We start from the raw sequence: 21,427 nt of genomic DNA, 5'->3' as shown, positions 1-21,427 counted from the left end.
CTCGGCGCATGCGCGCTGCAGCTCCCTCGGTTTTCCGGTCGGAAGGCGCGTTCCCCGCGTGGGGGCGGGCCTTGACGCGACCGGAAGGGGCGGGGTCATCGGAAAAGGCGCGCGAAAAGGCGTGTGGCGCGGCGACGCGGAATGGCCTCCCCGGGCCCCGTGGACGCCCGGGGCGTTGGCGGGGGCCCCACGCGCGCGAGCAGAGGCGCCTCCTGTCCGGTGAGTCCTGTGTGTCCGCCCAGGGGAAGAATGCCCTGTTCCAGGGGGCCCGCCTGGCGGCGCGTCGATCCGGACGGGCCAGAGTGCCCAGTTCTGGGCGTTTCTCGCGCGCGTTGTCTGCGCGTCTGGCGACGGGGGGGCTGGTGGGGGGTCCCTCCTGTCGGAGACGTGGGGGGGCCCTGCGGAGAGCGGCGGCTCCGTCTCCGCCATCTCCGCCTGCTGCTGCCACCGAGCCCCACTGCTCGAAAGAGAAGCGAGAGCGGAGAAGAAACGGATGGGCTTGGTTGGTTCCCGCTGGAGTCTGGGGGTGGGGGCACCACGTGATGACGGGTCAGGCCGGCATCAGCCCTGTGAGGCTCTTGGCTGCACTGTTGGGGGCCCCTGCAAAAGTGTTCAGCGTGGAGTTTAAGAAATGAAGCGACCCCGCAATCCCACTCCTGGGAATACATCCCAGAGGCAAAAAAGTATAGTCGAAGGGACATCTGCACTTGTTTGTTCCTTGCAGCACTCTTCACAATAACCAGAGTCTGGAAAAACCCTGAGTGCCCGAGAATAGATGACCGGTTGAAGAAACTTTGGTACATCTACACAATGGAGTACTATGCAGCTGTCAGGAGAGATGAAGTCATAAACTTTGCTTATAAATGGATAGACATGGAGAGTATCATGCTAAGTGAAATGAGTCAGAAAGAGCTGTACAGACATAGAAAGATTGCATTCATGTGGGGAACATAAAGCAACAAAACGGGAGACTAACACCCAGGAATGGCGGAGATTAGTACCAGGAATTTTGCTCCATGACTTGAAGGCCAGCCACACGTGCTCGGTGAAAAGGAAGCTCAGATAGAGAAAAGAGCACCAAATAAAGGGTGTTGGGAGGACCCTCCCAGGGTGGGAGAAGCATGCTGAAAGTAGACTATAGACCAAACAGTATTGCCACCCATTGCCTCTTTTGCAAAACACAACACCCAAAAGGAGAGAGAGAACAAAAGGGAATGCCCTGCCACCGAGTCAGTGTGGGATGAGGGGATGGGTGGTGGGAGGGATACTGGGATCTGTGGTGGTGGGGAAATGGGCACTGGTGGAGGGATGGGTGTTTGATCATTGTATAATCGAACCCAAGCACAAAAATGTGTAAGTCTACAACTGTACCACATGGTGTCTCACTAATAAAAATTATCACTGTATCACTGTCCTCCCATAGTTCATCGATTTGCTCGAGCGGGCCCAGTAACATCTCCATTGTGAGAATTGTTGTTACTGTGTTTGGCATATTGAATACAACACAGGGAGCTTGCCAGACTCTGCCCAGCGGGCAAAAAAAAAGAAAAGAAATGGGGGGGGCGAGAGCACAGCGGGTAGAGCGTTTGCCTTGCACACAGCCGACCCCGGTTTGATCCCCAGCATCCATTTGGTTCCTGTGTGCATGAGCCAGGAGTAACCCCTGTGCATCGCCAGCTGTGGCCCAAAAAGAAAAATAAAGGTGGGGGGGGGCGCCAAGGGTGAAGCTCAAGTGGTGGAGCCCGGGATTCAGTCAGGCACCAGCTTCTGCCGCCTCTCCCAGAGACCCTGGTGAGGAGCTCTCGGCTTGAAGGCTGGGGAGAGCCTGGGGGGCAGGAAGTGGAGTGATGCAGAAGATGCAGAACAGAGGCCAGCGTTGGTTCTCTGTTCTCTCCCCATTCCCAGGTTCTTCAGTGCTTTATTTGTTTATTTTGCTTTTTTGCATTTTTGAGTCATACGCAGCAGTGCTCCGGGGCTACTCCTTGCGATGCTGCTCAGAGGCCATATGGGATGCCTGTTATCAAACCTGTGTTTGGCCACGTGCAAGGCAAACGCCCTCCCCGTTGTATTATCACTCTGGTCCAAATTCTTCAGTATTTTTTAAGAATGAAAATATTGAGTTAATAAAGATGCTCAGACTCCGAGCTGGAAAATAGAAAAGTTTATTGGGAAGGATCAGAGAAAGAAAAGGACCTCCCCATGTGGGAGGAACTTAGTATAGGACTGTTAAAAGACAGTTTTGTGTAGGCCTTTGTAAAGATCCTTTGCATTTCTTATCCTTTGACAAGTATTACAGGGGATCTACCTGGTAGTCTGGCTGAACTGAGTCTTTCTGGCTATTCATTGGCCTCAGGTATTGTCCGTTTTCTTAGTTTTCCTGTGAGCCTGAGCGCTGGGGCAGGATTTCATGATGGACAGTTGTTAAGTCTGTTTATAAGAAAGAAAAGAAAAGCAGGAATTTGCCAGATGGGCCAGACAAAAACCGGACTGCTCACAGCATCTGGTAAGGATAAACTGAGGCGTCGTCTTTCAGGAGCAGGAGATGAAGTTTGGGTTCCCAATCCCTAGCACCACAGACAGCCCCCTGAGCACAGCTGGGTATGACCCCAGAAACGTCTGAAGCAAACAAGTGCGGGGGCACGCAGACTTGGTGGCCAGAACAAGCTTCCCTGTCAGCGTGGCGAGAGCTGGAGAAGACTGAAGTCAGGAGGATGCAGACCATTCCCAGGGTGTAGGGTGGAGTGTGCAGATGAAGGGGCGCCCCATGCCTGTTGGCCACGCAGGTTGAGTAGCCTGTTCCCCCCACTGACGTTTCCCTTTCTCTGTAGCACTCAGCTGTGTTTCTACTGTGTTTCAACTGTGTTTGCCTTTTGGGGTGACACGCCGAGCAATGAGCTTTGTGTGGACAGTGCAAAGCGATTGTTTTTTGAAAGCCATTGTACATATCATTTGTTTTCATGTAATGTCAGCTGGTCAAATGTTAAATTAAGAGATAAAGCTAGCTAATATTTCAAAGTTCTCTTTTGTAAACATTAATTGCTCATCCCTTTGCTTTCAATGCTTGCTACCTTTGTTGCTTAGATGGATTGTGAAGTCTGTTTTATTTCCTTTACTAAGAATTTATTTGTATTTTATTTGGCTGGTTTATCTTATAAATAATTGAGCCAAATAAAATACAGAAAGAAATTGTATATGGCCACCAGAGGTCGCCATAACTATTTTGATTAGCTTAGTTTAGGCTTAATCGTATGTTTAGCTCAGTATTTTTTTTCCAAACTTAATAAACTGGGGGAAATTTTAAGATAATAGATTACAAATATTTTTTATTACAAATAATTTTAAAGTTAAAGTTTCCAATTAAAGGAGAGTTTTTTGGAATGGGAGGGTATAGTTGCACGCCAAATACCAGAACACCAAAAATGTTGATATTGTTCAAAATACGTAAGAAACTTAGACAACATTAGCAAAACTAGCAAATAAGTCAGTTTTTCAAATGACTCATCAAATTTTTCAGTTGATTCAAAGAGTTAAAAACGTTAAAAGATACGTGTTTGCAAAGATGTAGAGGAAAGGAAGTCTTAGGTATTAATGAGACTAAGTTCATAGAACTATATAGTGAAAAGTATGGAGGTTCCACAAAAAATGAAGGTAAACTTAAAGTATGGTCCACCAATCCCATTTTGGGGTAGATATTTAAAGAAAATTAAAACTTTATTTCAAAGATACAGTTGATAGTTGTGCTTCTGTGATTATTGCAAGCATAATTCACGGTAGTCACAATAGAGAAACAACCTAAGCCTGTGTGGGTCAAAGATTAAGGTGTGTGTATGTATCTCATATATGGATATGATTGAGTATTCAGTCTTATGGAAAGAAGGAAATTCTGCAAATGAAGTAAGCCATTCAGAGAAATAGAAATGTTTATTATCTCTGGGACTGGAGCGATAGTACAGCAGGTAGGACATTTGCCTTGCACAAGGAGACCCAGGTTCCATTCCCAGCATCCCATGTGGTCCCCTGACCACTGCCAGGAGTAATTCCTGAGTGCAAAGCCAGGAGTAACCCCTGTGTGTTGCCAGGTGTGACCCAAAAAGCAAAAAGAGAGAGAGAGAGAGAGAGAGAGAGAGAGAAATGTTTGTGATCTTACTTACATGTGGAGTCCAAGAGTCAAGCTCAGTTGCAAAGAGTACAGTAGTTCCCTGTAGATGGTGAACATGGTGATATGTTTGTAAGTTCTGGGGACCTTATATACAACATGGTTGCTACAGTGTAGTGAATAAGTATGTATACTGGAAGTTTGCTATATCTCAGTACACAAGAATGTTAGCTGTTACTCCTAGCATGGTTCTTACTCCCACTGGTGCTTGAATGATTATACCAATGATCAAACCTAGAGTTACCTTTGAACGCTCTGTGATCCTATAAAATATTTCTAGATGATACGGAATTTTATTGCTTCTGGCTAATGTTTCAGTAAAATTTGTTCACAGTACTATGCATTTGACATCCTTTACAAGATACATCAAAGTGTTTTTAAGGATGGTAGTTGTTTATGTAGGTAGCACTGTAGCACTATCCTCCTGTTGTTCATCGATTTGCTCAAGCAGGCACCAGTAATGTCCCCATTGTGAGACTTCTTACTGTTTTTGGCATATCAAATACGCCATAGGGAGCTTGCCAGGCTCTCGAGTAGGACAAAGGAATTGAACCCAGGTTAGAGGAATTGAACCTGGGTCGGCTGCAGGCAAGGCAAATGCTCTACCTGCTGTGCTATCACTCCAGCCCTTGATCCCTAGCACTGCCAAAAAAATAAAAAGAAGTGGAGGTCCCTTTGTCTTGCATGCAGTTGACCTGGGTTCCATCCCAGATTGTTCTTCCAGAAAGTTTATTTTAGATCCTCGTTCCACCAGTAGAGCTGACGCCTACAACTGTTTTCAGTCTCCTAATACTTAGCAATGTCCAACGTTATAATATTTACCAAATTATTAAAACAATGGGATGTCTCTTTAGCTTGTGGTTAATAGCCTATGGATTTTTTTCTTCTGTAATGGATATTTTACTTTGGAACCCTTTATTGAGGTTATTACCCTTTGAGTGTGTGTGTGAGAGAGAGAGAGAGAGAGAGAGAGAGAGAACACTTAGCTTCATTCCAGCGGAATGAAGTTTAATCCAGAAGTCAGTAATTTTTATGTAACCTGAATTTATTGTTCTGTGGGTCTTCAGTCGTGCGTGAGTCTCGGCCGGAGCTGCCACGCAGGTCCGGAAAGCGTCCTGGAGTGTGGCGACGGCTGGGTAGTGGAAGTAGTGTTGATAGTGGAAGTCTGCCAGTGGGGTATTTATCTTGGTAGGGTGGGTCTCGGTGAGTCCGGCCGAGACCCACGCACAACTGAAGCCCCACAGAACAAGATAAGCGGAACTCTCTGAGACCTTGGACTCCAGGCTCGGCGGACCCAGGGACAGAGCTTCTCTGCTTGCTCCCACCCACCACAGGTGACAAAGGGATTCTAATCAGGAGCCCCACCCTACCCTGCCCTGTCTGCTTCCATCAACCACCCAGGGATCGAATTGCGCACAGGAAACCCACCCTACCCAGATAAATACCCCACTGGCAGACTTCCACTATCAACACTACTTCCACTACCCAGCCGTCGCCACACTCCAGGATGCTTTCTGGACCCGCGCGGCAGCTCCGGCCGAGACCCATGCACGACTGAAGACACATCATAAGACACTAAATACCCATCTTCCGGAATTGTCGTACCATATTTGATAGGGTTCAAATATGGTAACACCTACAAGGGTGATTAGAGGTCGCCCCAAAAGCCTCTATCCCTCTCGGAAAGACTGGCAAGCTACCGAGAGTATTCCGCCCGCACAGAAGAGCCTGGCAAGCTATCCGTTGTGTATTCGATATGCCAAAACCAGTAACTACAACTGGTCTCATTCACCTGACCCTGAAGGCTTCACCGACATGGCAGCACTGAGAAGGATGAGAAAGGAGAGGCCGACAAAATCTCAAGGCCAACCTAGGCTGCCACAACGAAGGAAGACAAAAATGATCGTCTGTACTTTCAATGCACGTATGCTAGCATCAGATGCATCCATCGAGGACCTGATGGTACAAGCACGAATGATCAAGTACGACATCATTGGTCTGACCGAGACAAGAAGGCACGAATCTCACCATGCCGTTTTCGACACTGGAGAAGAATTGTTCCTCGGAACATGCGATAAAAGAGGTGTCGGAGGCATCGGTGTCCTTGTCAACACAAACTTGGCCAAGAGCATTGATTCATTCGAATGCCTGACAACCCGAATCGGACGTTTACATTTGAATAGATGTGGCTCACTGCCTGCAGTTTCTATCTTCGTTGTCTACGCACCAACATCTCATGATGAAAGAGAAATCGAGAAGTTCTACATGGAGCTAGAGAAGTTCTATAAAGAAGACCACACCTTCTACAAGATCATTGTGGGTGATTTTAATGCCAAGATAGGACCGAGAAGATCAGCTGAAGAACTTCACATCGGGACCCATGGCCTAGAATGGAACAAACAGGGTGAGAGACTGTCTGAGTTCATCATGTCGACCAAGACCATTCATGGTAACTCACAGTTCCAAAAGGCAGAATCTAAACGATGGACATGGGAGTCTCCCGGTGGACGATTCCACAGTGAAATAGACCACATCATATTCAATCGACGGTTTTGCCTGACTGATGTCGCTGTTGTCCCAAAATTTCGAATGGGATCAGACCACCGTCTCCTTCGTGCAAAATTCTACTTCACAGAGCGGGGAGAAAGGGCTGCAAAGTTCAAAAAGAGAACTCCCAGAACGACCACCAACTGGGAACTCTTTGGCACTATTGCGGCAACATGGGAAGATGCCATTGTTGACAACATTGACGAGGAATACGATCGACTGGTTCAGCACCTCCATGAATGTGCGAGGAACGCCAAGAGAGAGATAGCCACAAAAAAACGCCTGTCTTCGAAAACTCTTGAGCTAATTCGCCAGCGTGGTTTGGCACATGCCTCAGGCAACCGCAAGCTAACGTCCGAGCTCGCAAAGCAGTGCAGAGATGCGATCAAGGAAGACCTCAAAGAGAGAAGAGCAGAAGTACTGGTAGATGCGGCAGAAGCCGGGAAAAGTATTCGTAATGCCCGCCTGTCCTTCGCCAACTACAAGACCAAGATGACTGCCCTCCGACGTCCTGATGGATCCATCACATCCTCCAGAACGGCAATGGAGAAGATTATCCATGACTTCTACTCAAATCTCTTCGATAGCCATGTCCACTTGCCAACATACCAAATTCCACAGGATGGATATGTCGTTCCCAATGTTCTCCCTTCCGAAATCCGACACGCCATTTTGTCAGTAAAGAAACAAACAGCACCCGGCCCAGACAAGGTCAGACCTGAACACCTGAAGAACCTGCCGTCAGTACTCACCAATACACTGGCTCGGCTCTTCACTCGCTACCTGTCTGAATGCAAGGTTCCGTCCCAATGGAAAACCAGCAGGACCATACTACTGTTCAAGAAGGAAGACATCCATGACATTGGCAACTATCGCCCGATCTGCCTATTGTCTGTCATCTACAAGTTGTTCACTCGAGTCATCCTAAATAGGATTGGCAGAACACTAGATGAAGGACAACCATGCGAGCAAGCCGGGTTCCGCAAAGGATTCAGCACCATCGACCATATCCACACGGTAACCAAGCTCATTGATGTTTCTCGGGAGTTCAAGATGCCACTCTGTTTAACGTTCATTGATTTAAAGAAGGCCTTTGATTCTGTTGAGATGGAAGCGGTCATTGAAGCCCTAGCCAATCAGGGCATTCAAGCCCAATACATCAGGATCCTCCATGAGCTGTATTGCGGATTCACTACCAGGATCTCACCATTCTACAAAGAAGTGATCGTTGATGTCAAGAGAGGGGTGCGGCAGGGTGATACCATTTCAACGAAACTCTTCAGTGCCACCCTCGAACATCATGCGACGACTGGAATGGGAAGGAATGGGAGTGAAGATAGATGGTCGGCAACTACACCACCTCCGCTTTGCTGATGACATTGTTTTAATAACACCAAACATCAGCCAAGCTGCACAAATGCTGACCGACTTTGACCGTGAGTGTGGAAAGGTAGGACTACAGCTGAATCTTACGAAGACAATGTTTATGAGAAACAGCCTCGTCCCTGACGCCCCATTTGCTCTCAGCAGAACGACCATCTCCGAATGCAACAGCTATGTGTACCTAGGTCGAGAGGTCAACATAACAAATGACCTGGCACCCGAGCTGCGCAGGAGGATGAGAGCGGCTTGGAACGCCTTCAAGAATGTCGAAGAAATAGCTAAGAAGATGAAGAACCTCCGGCTCTGGGCACATCTCTTTGATTCCACTGTTCTTCCTGCATTAACATATGCCTCAGAGACCTGGACCCTATGCAAACAAGATGAGAACGCTATTCAGGCCTCCCAAAGAAGAATAGAAAGAGCTATGCTTGGAATATCACGTTTCACTCAAATGAGAGAAAGAATCCAGAGTTCTGACATCCGTCGACGATCAAGAATCAGGGACGCTGTCTCATTTGCCAAGGTGTCAAAAATCAGATGGGCTGGTCACGTAATGAGATTTAAAGACGACCGCTGGACTAGAGCTGTTACCAACTGGATTCCACGGGATGTCAAAAGACCGCGTGGCCGCCCACCTACCAGATGGTCAGACTTCTGCGTCAAGATCATGAACGATCGGTTTGAGGCTCTTCATGTTCCCGGAGCGAACAGATGCCATTGGGCTACACTAGCACGCGACAGGGACAAATGGAGACGTTACTGGCGCCCGCTCGAGCAAATCGACGACTAACGGGAAGTTAAGTGATTAAGTGAATTTATTATTTTTTTTTTTACATTTATCTTTGTTTTTTATTTGTTTTGGGGTTTTTTTCAGTCAGACTTGGCAATGCTCAGGGGTCACTTCTGGCTCTGCAATCAGAAACTATTCTTGGTGATGTTTGGAAGACTGTATGGGATGCTAGAGATCAAATCTAGGGTTGGCATCATGCAAGGAAAGCATCCCTCTCACTGAACTATCATTCTGGACACTATTTTTTTTTTTAAGTACACAGAAGCCACAGCTGTTGATACAGTTCTAAAGTTGAAATCGATTAGATAACAAAACTCCAGTAAGCGATAGCACAGCAGGTAGGGTGTTTGCCTTGCATGCAGCCAACATGACTGACCCAAGTTCGATTCCTCCACCCCTCTCGGAGAGCCTGGCAAGCTACCGAAGAGTATCTCGCCCACACGGCAAAGCCTGGCAAGCTACCCGTGAAGTATTCAATATGCCAGATACAGTACCAACAAGTCTCACAATGGAGACATTACTGGGCCCGCTCAAAAAAAATCGATAAACAACGGGACGACAGTGACAGAAGTATATTTTTAAAATTATTTTTATGTGAAAATTGTAATTTCTGACCAGAGGGTTAAGTCCTTGTCTAGATTTATTAAACTTTGTTACTGGTTGAGTTTAATTGGCTTCTATTTTACTTTTCCATCAAATTTGGTGTGCTTCTGTTGTTATTTTTAGTATTGAGGAATTATGAAGTGTCTCACTGGTAGTTCATAGACTTCAGGATCTATAGAACTGGACCAGTAAATAGAGGTGGCAGTGGCTGTGGGATGTGTATGTGGCTACCGGGACCTCTGGAAATCCAGAGGATTTCCACCCCAACTTCAGGAGACTTCAGAGTCCTCAGCCTGGGCACTGGGCTACCTGAAATTAGTCTTAAGTTTGGCATCTCTGGCATCTCTGCGGAAAATATTCATGAAGTGTTGAAGCTTTAGCTCTTGGCGTGGCTGCAGTAGTGGGAATATTGTGACTGCCGGGGCTTCAGTAGGGCAATTACTTGGCCTGCCTCCTGAGGGTACCCGGGAGTTCTTAGCCACAGGGACCATTGTTTCCATTAATTTTAGCTCTTGATGTGCATCTCCTCCAAGATTTAGTTGGGAATTGGTAGAGCAGGGCTGGTGGATGAGTCGACATGGCGGAAAAGGGAGATGGGCCTGAATTCATTTTTATTACATTTCCATAACTTAAGTTTTCTCATCTCTAAGTCACAAAGATATTTTTTACCAGTTTCAGGTCTTTAATCCAATTTGAGACTTGCAATATATGTGGCTTTTCTTCCCTCTCCTTTCCCTCATTATGTTCCAATATTGATGGTATTGCCACATTTAAGGGATGCACATGTGTCTGACTCTGATGACTGCACATTTTTAGATGTGAAGCTCACCAAAGACCACAGTCCTCCTAGAGGCTCACACAACTTCTACCAAACTGAGAAATGAATTCAGCCTGGATTTTTTTTTTAAGTAAGCATAAATAGGTATTGACTGAGAACTTTATAAGGTTAGCCTGAAAAGACCCCAAAGTTTTCAGCCCAGCTGTGTCTACCAGAGGAGATTCAGCAGCATTTTGTGCAGGAACAATGAAGCTGGCACAATTTGGTGACTTGGCAACTTAATGAAGTTCAGTTGAGGAGCTGGGCTGCTTCTGTTCTGAGAGTGCTGGGTCCAGCTTTAGCCTGCTGTGCCTTTGGGCAGGAAGGGGTCTCTGCCTATCCCCAGTCTGAAAAGACCCGAGTTTCCAGCCTATCAGCATCCTGTTCTTTTAGAGTTTTGTTGTGGTGTTGGGTTGTGTTCCCCCAACATTGTTACCTCTGACAAGGTACAAGGCAGACACCCAGTTTGCTTGAGTTTTTAAACACTTCCTTTGCCCCACATGAAAATCTGATCTATTTTTTGATCAGTGTGGTGATATATACTTACAGATTTTCTGGGGTTGAGGTATCTCGTATCTCTTTGTAAAATCAGTTCTACATGATTTAACATTTTCTTATTTTTAGTACACCTAGGATAGTTGAAATTTTTTGCAAGAAATTTCAACTATCCTAGGTGTATTAAAAGAGCCTACTTATCTAATTTGTATGCCTCTGAACTTGGAATTAATGAATACTTCATTTTCACAGAAGTAATGATTTGGTGTGTGTGTGTGTATGTGTGTGTGTGTGTGTGTGTGTGTGTGTTTCCTAATACAACTTAGGTAAGTAAAATAGGCCTTAAGTTCCTTGGAATTTTTTTTTATATTTTATTTTCATAAAATAGTTCAGTAGTTCATTGCAGATAATGTTCCAACACCAATCCCACCACCGAGCACCTTCCCACCACAATAAGAGGGAAGTGTTTGAAGGCTGTTGTATTTCATTCTGGAGCCATTTAAGCCCTTATATAAGAGAATACAAGCACGTATGTTAAAAACCAAACAAATGTGTGCTACTTTTGGTACATAAGTGGGCTAGAGGTCGCACAGCCACCCTCGAATGCACCAGAAGCTCCTGGAAATTCTGTGTCTCTCTCTTCCAGGAGCTTTGGGTTATAGTCTCTAGATCTTAGCCTTTGATGAGATTACGTGGGGCCAGGGGAAGTTTGTGGGTGGGCTGCCAAGCTACTGGAAAACTGGGGACCTATGGGGAGGAGGCCCCATCCCAATCCGAGCGGGCTTGGAGATCTCAGTCTTGAGTTCCCATATCTGGGTTCCTCTGCCGGTTCCTTCCTGGGTGAGGCTCGTCTGAGCGTGTGGAGAGTGGCCTTGAGCATGGCGGCAGTTGGTTTCTGGAGTTTTTTGGCTGCTGGGGTTCTGCTTGGGGCGGGGAGGGAAGCTCAACCCGCTCTGCTCCACGGTACCCCAGTGAAGACAGCGTGGCGTGGACATTCTGGACATTCTGCCAGTTCCTTGGAAATTTAGGGGAACTCAAAATCATATGAACCTAGTATTTTTAACCTTTAATACAAATATGAGTTGTAATGTGCTGCCCAGAATTCAACCTCGGTCAACTGTTTACATGGTAAGCACATTCTCTGCAGTACTGTCTGGCCCCAGTGTTTTTCTTGGTGTTCTTTATCAGTATATTCAAAACTCTTAAGTACTGGTATAGTCATGTCCCACATTTAATAACTATATGATTTCTCTTTGAACCCATGGGTAGTTTAGTTTCTCAGCATAGGGTTACTTTTTACTAGTTTTTTAATTTACTTGTTTGTAATAAGGTCAGATCTTTAATCTAAATAAAATGGACCTTTAACTGCTTTTCAGGCTTACTTAAATATTTTCCTTGGTTGTGTTCTTTAAGAAACTTTGAGAATGTGAGAATGCTTTCAGAGTCGTGTGTATGGTAAGTATGCCATTGTGTTGTTACTTTTATCAGTATTACCATTATTCATCTTTGGGAGTGGGCTAGAAACTGTTTATTGGATATTAAGATTGCTATCATAGCTTTATATGCCCTTTGTTTTTAAACTGTTTTGTTTGTTTGTTTGTTTGTTTGTTTTTATAAATCTATTAAGTCACCGTGAGACCAGTTACAAAGCTTTCAGTTTAACTCTCGGTCATAAAATGATGAAACACCCGTCCCTTCACCAGTGCACATTTCCCACCACCAAAAACCCCAGTATACCCCCCCATCCCACCCCCCTCCCCTACCTGTGTGGGAGATGGTTTGCACATTATTCTCTCTACTTTGATCACATTCAATATTTTGACACCAGATCCACCATTATTATTTGAGATTTTATCCCAACACTCACATCTGCCGTAAAGGCAACATTAGACAATTTGTTTTCTATTGCTGATAACGAATGGTATACAATGTCATTCATTATCAGCAGATTTTGGAATTCTGAAATCTTAATGATTAAATCTGGAGGGATTTCTGCCAAAAGTCGCTGGGTTGTGAGATTTATTTCTGAGTCCCTGAGATCATGGTTTAAGCCACTTGTTGAGTAGCCAAAGGACTCGTTTGTGGGCAGTGACTTGGGGTCTCGTTGGGGCCCGGAGGAAAGGGCCGGCCCCACCCCATCCCATGAGACGCCCCGCATGTCTCCTCATTGCAGACCCCTACCTGGCTGTCCATTGGCCTTTGGAAGATGGTGGGCCCCGAGCCACCAGTAAACTGTTTTATTTCTCATTTTTGGTTTGTTTTTGTTTTACTTGTTTTGGGGACACACTCAGTTTTTTCTCTGGGCTTAGTTCTGGCGCTGTCTGTACTCGAGGATCAAACCCACTTGGAAAGCAAGAACCCTACCAGCTGCTGTACTATCACTTCTGCACCTATGTCCTTTTTTTTTTTAACTTTTTTATTGAATCACTGTGAGATAGATGATTACGAAACTGTTCATGATTGGATTTCAGTCATACGATATTCCAACACCCAACCTTCCATCAGTGTACATTTTCCAGTACCAGTGTCCCCAGGTTCCCTCCCATCACTCCTCCCGCCTGCCTTTATGGCAGGCACTTTCTCTCTCTCTCTCTCTCTCTCTCTCTCTCTCTCTCTCTCTCTCTCTCTCTCTCTCTCTCCCCCGCCCCTCCTTCCTTTTAGTATGTTATTAAATCTTTTTTTAAAATCCAGTATGAGGCTTGCTTTTAATTTTATATTTACTTGGATTTATTATAATTCTTGTCATATTAGTACTTTTTTTTTGTCCCTGTAGTCAAAGGACCACAAACTGGTGACCCAGCAAGAATTTTAGCATCTGGCAGTTCTACAATCAGGACAGGTCCCCTATCTCATAAAACTAATCCCTGTGATCACCTAAAGGTAAGAAGATTTTCTTTTACAGATTTCTATCTAGAGTTCTGGGTTATAAAGGGGATTTACTTTAGAAGTTTCCTGGGCTAGAACAGCTTACCAAAAACAAACAAACAAAAATTCCCCAGGTGTATAAGAGCAGGATTAAAATGTTAAAATGTTACCAGGCTCAAGATTAATACCCAAGAATAGCCGAGATCGGTACCAGGAGGATTACTTCATGGCTTAGAGGCCAGCTGGGCATTCTAGGGGAAAGGGCAGCTCAGATAGAGAAGGGAGCGCCAAATAAAGGGTGTTTGGAGGATTCTCCCAGGATGGGAGATGCGTGTTGAAAGTAGCCTATGGACCCAACATGATTGCCACTCAGTGCCTCGTTTGCAGACCACAATACCCAAAAGGAGAGAGAAAACAAAAGGGAATGCCCTGCCACAGAGGCAGGGTGGGATGTTGGGGAGGGGGGTGGAGGGTTACTGGGATCCATGGTGGTGGAAAATGGGCACTGGTGGAGGGATGGGTATTTGATCATTGTATAATCGAAACCCAAGCACAAAAATTTGTAAATCTACAACTGTATCTCATGGTGTTTCACTAATAAAAATAAATAAATAAATAAAATGTTACCAGTCTCTTTTTTCCAATTTTGTGATTGTCAGAGTCATTCCCAGTACAAAAATGTGCCTTAAAGATATTAGAAAGAGTTAAGAAAGCCCATTTGATTTCTTGTTCAGCATCTGTGTTCTTGAGTACTGTATCTTGGACAGTGTTATTACCCATTTCCTAAAGACATATTATCATGTCTTTAGTCTACTCATTCACAGGTTAAGGCTGCCTTTCCAATTAGTCTGACAACTAAGTCACTGACTTCCAAGATATCTGCACAACCTCCAGAGAACACTGGATTCCTCTATACTTGACAGCTCAACCCCACCGTTCTCCCAGTGGACAATGAAAGCAGCCACTGAGTTTATTTTCGTGACCAAGTAGGTAAAATTTTCCTGTTGGTAAAACAATACACAGTGTTTCTTCATAATACCATGACCAGTTGAGACCATGCCAAGAAAATCATCTTGTCTTCCTAAAGTCTCTTCTTGGATAGCCAGGATTTGAAGAAAAGACCGATCTATACCACTGGTAATTGACTTAACACTTTAACACACTGAGCTGGTTCTAAGAACTGAACTGAAATGCTTTCTTTGTGAGTGAAGAATATGCAGCATGATAATCTGAAGCAGCATGATAATCTGAAGAACCAAACAGTGATGTGAGCCAAAGGCATATATTACATGTGTTAGAAACTAAGGAACAGAGCAATTAATCTTATAAAGCTTTTTCTTTTGTTTCTATTTAACAGTGTTTTACTAGCTTAGTTCATTTTTTGGTAGTTTATTCTTTTTTGTTATAATGGGTTCCTCTCCTGGCCAGAATCAGATAGTGAGGAAGAGGAAAATTTCTACCAATTTCGAGGGTGTTAATCCTCTGAAGAAGAGGAGGACCCTTGGGGGCCTGAGCTATTAATTCATCTTAAGAGTCTTGCCTGGCAATTAAGTGCTTTTTTAAAATACTCTACAACATGGAGACCTTTGAGTCATAATTCTTGGTTATATCATGGTAAACTCTTAGATCCAAGAACACCAGTCCATATACTTTGAGAGATAGGTCTAAGACTTTCCTATTGCTCCAGTTGTCTTCCCAAATTTGAATCAGCTCCAGAATGGCCCCCTTTGGCTTCTTGTGGTGTCCCACCTTTTCTAAAGCCCCTTACCAGTCCTAGTGGGCTTTCTAGAGTACATGCATCTTTAAATACTGCACTACAATTTGCCACAGACAGTTAAGTCAAACATTGATCAGGGCAAGACCCATACCTGAATTTCTAAAACAGATCCCAGGTAATTGTGTTTCTGGTTGTTGCTGTGACTGGTTAACTAAAACAGCTAAGGAAACAACTTGCATTGAACCCATGAATACTACTTACTCTCATACTGACTTCCAAGAGGCAGTTAAACTACTTACTAAATTACTGTAGAGATCCACCAGTGCTCTGGTTCCTCTCCTGTTCCTGATTTAGAAAGAAGTATTAAGTCTACAGTTAAGAAACTATTGCTTTTCTCAGCCAAACTATACCCCATCCTAACCAACTGGATTACTAGCAAGACAGGTGGGGAGAGATCTAGGTGGCAGTAGAGCACTGGCATGTGTGAGCATCCATGTTCAATTCCCAGCACTGAAAGAAAAAAGAAAAAACACAAAGTACCACTGAGTATTAAAAATAAGCCATCACATACCCCCTCTATAGAAAACTTGCATTTTGAACATTTCACTTTGATAGGCCCTATGAGTAAGATGATGACTTCAAATGGGGGATGAGTCAAAAGTTCCTGTACTGGATAAGGAACTCCTGTTTCGTGTTCTCCACATTCAGCTCTTCTATGCCCCTACCCCATCCACTCTATTTAAGTGGACTGTCCTAAAATAACCTAATTTTGTTTGTTGTAGAGGGAGAAGTAGGCCACTGCCCCTAAACAGGTTGCTACCCATCCTCCCAGTAACACCTTCCCAGTCACTCAGACATTAAATTTTATTATTTTTTTCCCTTTATTTTATTTTATTTTATTTTTTTTACAGTTGTAGATTTACAATTTTTTGTGCTTTGGTTTCAATTATACAATGATCAGATACCCATCCCTCCACCAGTGCCCATTTTCCACCACCATGGATAATATCCCTCCCACCCCCATCCCCCCATCCCCCCTGTCTCTGTGGCAGGGCAATCCCCTGTGTTCTCTCTCTCCTTTTGGGTGTTGTGGTCTGCAAAAGAGGCATTGAGTGGCAAACATGTTCAGTCCATAGTCTACTTTCAACATGCATCTCCCCTCCTGGGAGGATCCTCCAAACATCCTTTATTTGGTACTCCCTTCTCTATCTGAACTGCCCTTTCCTCTAGGATACCCGCTGGCCTCTAAGTTATGGAGTAATCGTTCTGGTGCTGATCTCAGCTATTCTTGGGTATTAATCTCATACTTTGTTACTTTATATCCCCCAGATGAATGCAATCTTTCTATGTCTATCCCTCTCTTTCTGACTCATTTCACTTAGCATGATACTTTCCATATTGTACCACTTGTATGTAAATTTCATGACTTCATCTTTTCTAAGAGCTACATAGTACTCCATTGTGTAAATGTACCAAAGTTTCTTTAACCAGTCATCTGTTCTTGGGCATTCAGGTTTCTTCCAGTTTCTGGCTATTGTAAAGAGTGCTGCAATGAACAAACAAGTGCAGATGTCACTTCGACTATACATTTTTGCCTCTCTGGGATATATTCCCAGGAGTGGTATTGCTGGGTCAAATGGGAGCTCAATTTCTAATTTTTTGAGAATCGTCCATACTGTTTTCCAGAAGGGCTGAACCAGTGGACATTCCCACCAACAGTGAAGGAATGTCCCTTTCTCGCCACATCCACGCCAGCATCGGTTGCTTTTGTTCTTTTGAATGTGGGCCAGTCTCTGAGGTGTGAGATGGTATCTCATTGTGGTTTTGATCTGCATCTCCCTGATGATTAATGATGTAGAGCATTTTCTCATGTGCTTTTTTGCCATTCGGATTTCTTCTTTGAGAAAGTTTCTGTTCATTTCATTGCCCCATTTTTGGATGGGGTTGGATGTTTTCTTCTTGTGGAGTTTAACCAGTATTTTGTATATCCTGGATATCAACCCCTTGTCAGATGTGTATTCGGTGAATATCCTTTCCCATTCTGTAGACTGTCTTTGTATTTTGGTCACTGTTTCTTTGGAGATGCAGAAGCTTCTTAGTTTAAGATAGTCCCATTTATCTATCTCTGTTTTCACTTGCTCGGCCAGTGGCGTGGCATCTTTGAAGATACCATTAGCTTCAATGTCATGGAGGGTTTTGCCAACTTTATCTTCAATGTACCTTATGGTTTCTGGTCTGATGTTGAGGTCTTTAATCCATTTTGATCTTACTTTTGTACATGGTGTTAGGCAGAGTTCTGAGCCTATTTTTTTGCATGTAGCCGTCCAGTGATGCCAACACAATTTATTAAAGAGGCTTTCCTTACTCCACTTCACATTACTTGCACCTTTATCAAAGATTAGATGAGCATATGATTGAGGGGAGATGTCAGTGTATTCAACCCTGTTCCATTGGTCTGCAGTTCTGCCTTTGTTCCAGTACCATGCTGTTTTAATTATTACTGCTTTGTAGTACAGTTTGAAGTTCGGGAGGTTGATTCCTCCCATTTTCTTTTTCCCAAGAATTGCTTTAGCTATTCGTGGGGGCTTATTGTTCCATATAAATTTCAGGAGTGTTTGCTCCATTTCTTTGAAGAATGTCATGGGTATCCTTATAGGGATTGCATTGAATTTATACAATGCTTTCGATAGTATTGCCATTTTGACAATGTTAAGTCTCCCGACCCATGAGCAGGGGATATCTTTCCATTTCCTCATGTCCTCTTTTATTTCCTGAAGTAGCGTTTTGTAGTTTTCTTTGTACAGGTCGCTTACTTCCTTAGTTAAGCTGATTCCTAGGTACTTGATTTTCTGGGGCACAGTTGTGAACGGGATTGTTTTTTTCATGTTGCTTTCTTCTCTCTCACTGTTTGCGTATAGAAAAGCCATGGACTTTTGGGTATTGATTTTATAACCTGCAACTTTACTATACGAGTCTATTGTTTCTAGGAGTTTTTTGGTGGAAGTTATTGGGTTCTCTAAGTAGAGTATCATATCATCTGCGAATAGTGAGAGCTTGATTTCTTCCTTTCCTACCTGAATGCCCTTAATATCTTTTTCCTGCCTAATCGCTGTTGCAAGTACTTCCAGTACTATATTGAACAGCAGTGGAGAGAGTGGGCATCCCTGACAGACATTAAATTTTAGATGAGTTTGACTAGTCACCATAACAGAGATATTATGGACTTATCTCCTAAATAAATGTATATATTGTGCATTTAATATATGTGTTTATATTGCACCTTATTTAATATATGTGTTTATATTGCACCTTATTTAATAGTTTCCGTTTTCTTTTGGAGGGGGAGTGCAGCTTTAAACCTGGCCTACACTACAGATCATTTCAGTATCTGTAGTTACAGCGTAAGTATTTTCTATCCGTCTCCCACCAGTTTATCTCTAGCTAAATTGACCTATAAGATCATATCTTGAGATTTGTTTTAAGTTGACAGTTACTCTGTAGGGAATGTGTTTCCTTTATCTTGCACAACCAAGCTTCAGTTAAGAGCAAACAAAACATTTCAAAACACTAATGGGAAAGGATTATCTTAGTGTATTTATGCTTTTGATATTGACTCCTGATGGATTAAAGTATTTTTTTGTTTCCTGGAGCAGCATTTTTATGCACTTTACCCACTGTAAATTTCTTAGGAATCTAACTTAAAATAACCTTACTCCAGAAAACCTAAGCCTAATACTAAGACTTAAAGAATTTTTATCATCTCTGCATTTCTCTACTGTTGGATTTCGATTATTCAGCTAAACAAGGAAGAGTTATGTGCCCATGTGAAAGAGTCATTCATAAGTAGATAGATAGATAGATAAGCCAAAACGTAGCAACATTTTTTTTAAACATGGGATCATTAAAGCTTATCAAACACCGATAATAGTGAAATCTAAACATTATTGAACATCTGAGGTGATCAGAAAATGGGTTTTTAAAGACATTTTTTTTTCTACTTTAGTTTGGCTTTTTTCTTGTTAGCCATATCAAAGTGCTGTGTGCAATGTAGCATGAAAAGAAGAGTCACAAATTCTTTTCATGTGTAGCAACTTGAAAGAGAAAGGAGAGTTGAATTTTTGCTGAGCCTTGTCTAAAAAGAATTGTGAATTGGAACCTGTCATTTTGTTAATGTACTGCTTGTATCAGAAACTTCTCGTGTAATGTTTAGTAAAAATGGTTTTACAAAAGCTTTTTTTTTTTTTACAGAAGTGGTGAGAGGAAGTACAGATATTCGGGAATTGAAATGTTTTGAAATTTTAATGTTTCTGTGACCATATAAGTTCCTGTGTGCAAAAGAGAACATGTATAAAAAGTAAACTTATTTTTTCTATTCTCACTGAAAAGAAGCCTTCCCCAGCTTTTCAGCTGAATAAACCAACAGCTTTATACATGCTGAACAGAGTATGGTTCATTTGTTTTGAACAAATAAAATAGATCCAGCTTTCCTTAAGTCATATTCACTAAGTGCTGAATAGTGGTGTCAATAGTTTATTGATAGAGATGACTTGGCAGCCTAAAAGGGAAATACTTGAAGAAAGTGTCAAACATTTGATCACAGCCCAGATTTAAACCCATTCGTTTGCATATGCTAAGGAATTTGGAACCAGAGCTACTAGTAATACAGCAGGTAGGCCTTACAGCAGGTAGCACGTTTGCCTTGCAAACAGCCTGACACCCCATTTGATCTTCCTGAATCCTATTAAAAGTGACCTTGCGCATAGAACCAAGAGTTTAGCCCTGAGCACCTCTGATTGTTGCCCACGAACCAAAGAGCAGGGGAGAGAGGGAACCTGGAAAAACCTTAAGCTTACTTGTTACAGATCATGGGCCAGTGAATCTACTACTTCCACACTTTACCTGTTTTACCTAATGTGCTTTTGGTTAAGCACATCACTATAATTAGGATGAAAAGAGTCAAATCCATCTTCTGGACAAAAATTGATTGAAGGGTTAAGGAAACAATTTCTAAACCAATAGTGCCGTTTAGTTTAAAAGGCAACCCTTATTTTGAAGCAGCCCAGATTCTTTGAGCACAAAAAGACCATAATTACATTTCAGTTGTTTTCTAAGAGGAGAAAATAATGGTAAGAAGGGGGTAAATATCAGGCTACCTTTAGAGGATTATCCTCCTGAGGGTCCCTGCACAACTATCCATCTAAAAATTGATGATGACTGTTTTGTTATTGGAAAGATTGTTAAAGCATTCAAGGTCATTCAGGTTAGTTTTCTTACTAATACCTAAATCCATAGATTCTTTTAAATCCCTAATCTATTTTTGGCCCCAGTGTTAGAGATGCACCTTGAGGCAGACTACTAATTTTTAATATCTCGTTAAAATTTAGCTATTAAAAATTTAACTCTTTATTCAATAACATTATTGAATGGTTATTGTAGTTCAGGCACTGACCACACAAAATCAAATACACATAAAGAATAGTGTTAAAATAATTTGACCAATATGAATTACTACAAAGTTTTTGACAACTTCGCTCTTTAAGGTCACATTAAATTGTATTAAATCTTAATCCTTAAGTATTTGAAAGTGGTTTATAATGAATCATAAAGGAAGGTGATGGGGTAGCTTAGTGTAGTAGAATTTCATGTGGGGGAAGCCCTCCCACAATTTGATCCTTAATTTCATCCCAAGGGATAGATCATGTCATGAGTTAGATCACCACCTCCACCACATATCGTCAAAGTGGAATCCCTGTAGCATTATCACGGGGGTTGGAAGTTCCAGTTTCCTGACAACAGTTTCTGGCACACTATAACCAAGCGCATATGCACCAAAAATAAAGTATATGGCTCCTAACAAGTATTTAGCCAAGTGTGTGCAAACCCCAGTCATCAGCAACAAAAGGAAAAGGTGGAGGGTGTTCCTAAGACCTGTGGAAATTGCCGAGGAAGTCAGTAAAGATACTCAGTAAAACACCTAAAACAGGTAAATTATATTTAAGTAGTTTGAATTAAGGAATGACACATAAAGATTGGTATGTGACTTCCAGAAATGTT

At 43.0% G+C, this 21,427-nt stretch overlaps 1 protein-coding gene across 1 annotated transcript; it reads left to right on the top strand.

Moving 5' to 3' along the window:
- The first annotated feature begins 141 nt into the window (after window positions 1–141).
- On the top strand, window positions 142–15,685 carry DCAF16 (DDB1 and CUL4 associated factor 16). Its single transcript, XM_056130371.1, is given in 3 exon segments — window positions 142–219; window positions 15,189–15,480; window positions 15,483–15,685. Coding segments are annotated over 3 exon segments (573 nt in total).
- The last annotated feature ends 5,742 nt before the right edge of the window (window positions 15,686–21,427 follow it).

The sequence above is a fragment of the Sorex fumeus genome, unplaced genomic scaffold (genome assembly GCF_029834395.1).
Source record: "Sorex fumeus unplaced genomic scaffold, SorFum_2.1 ptg000077l, whole genome shotgun sequence".
NCBI lineage: Eukaryota > Metazoa > Chordata > Mammalia > Eulipotyphla > Soricidae > Sorex > Sorex fumeus.
This window is presented reverse-complemented; position numbering and strand designations above follow the sequence as displayed.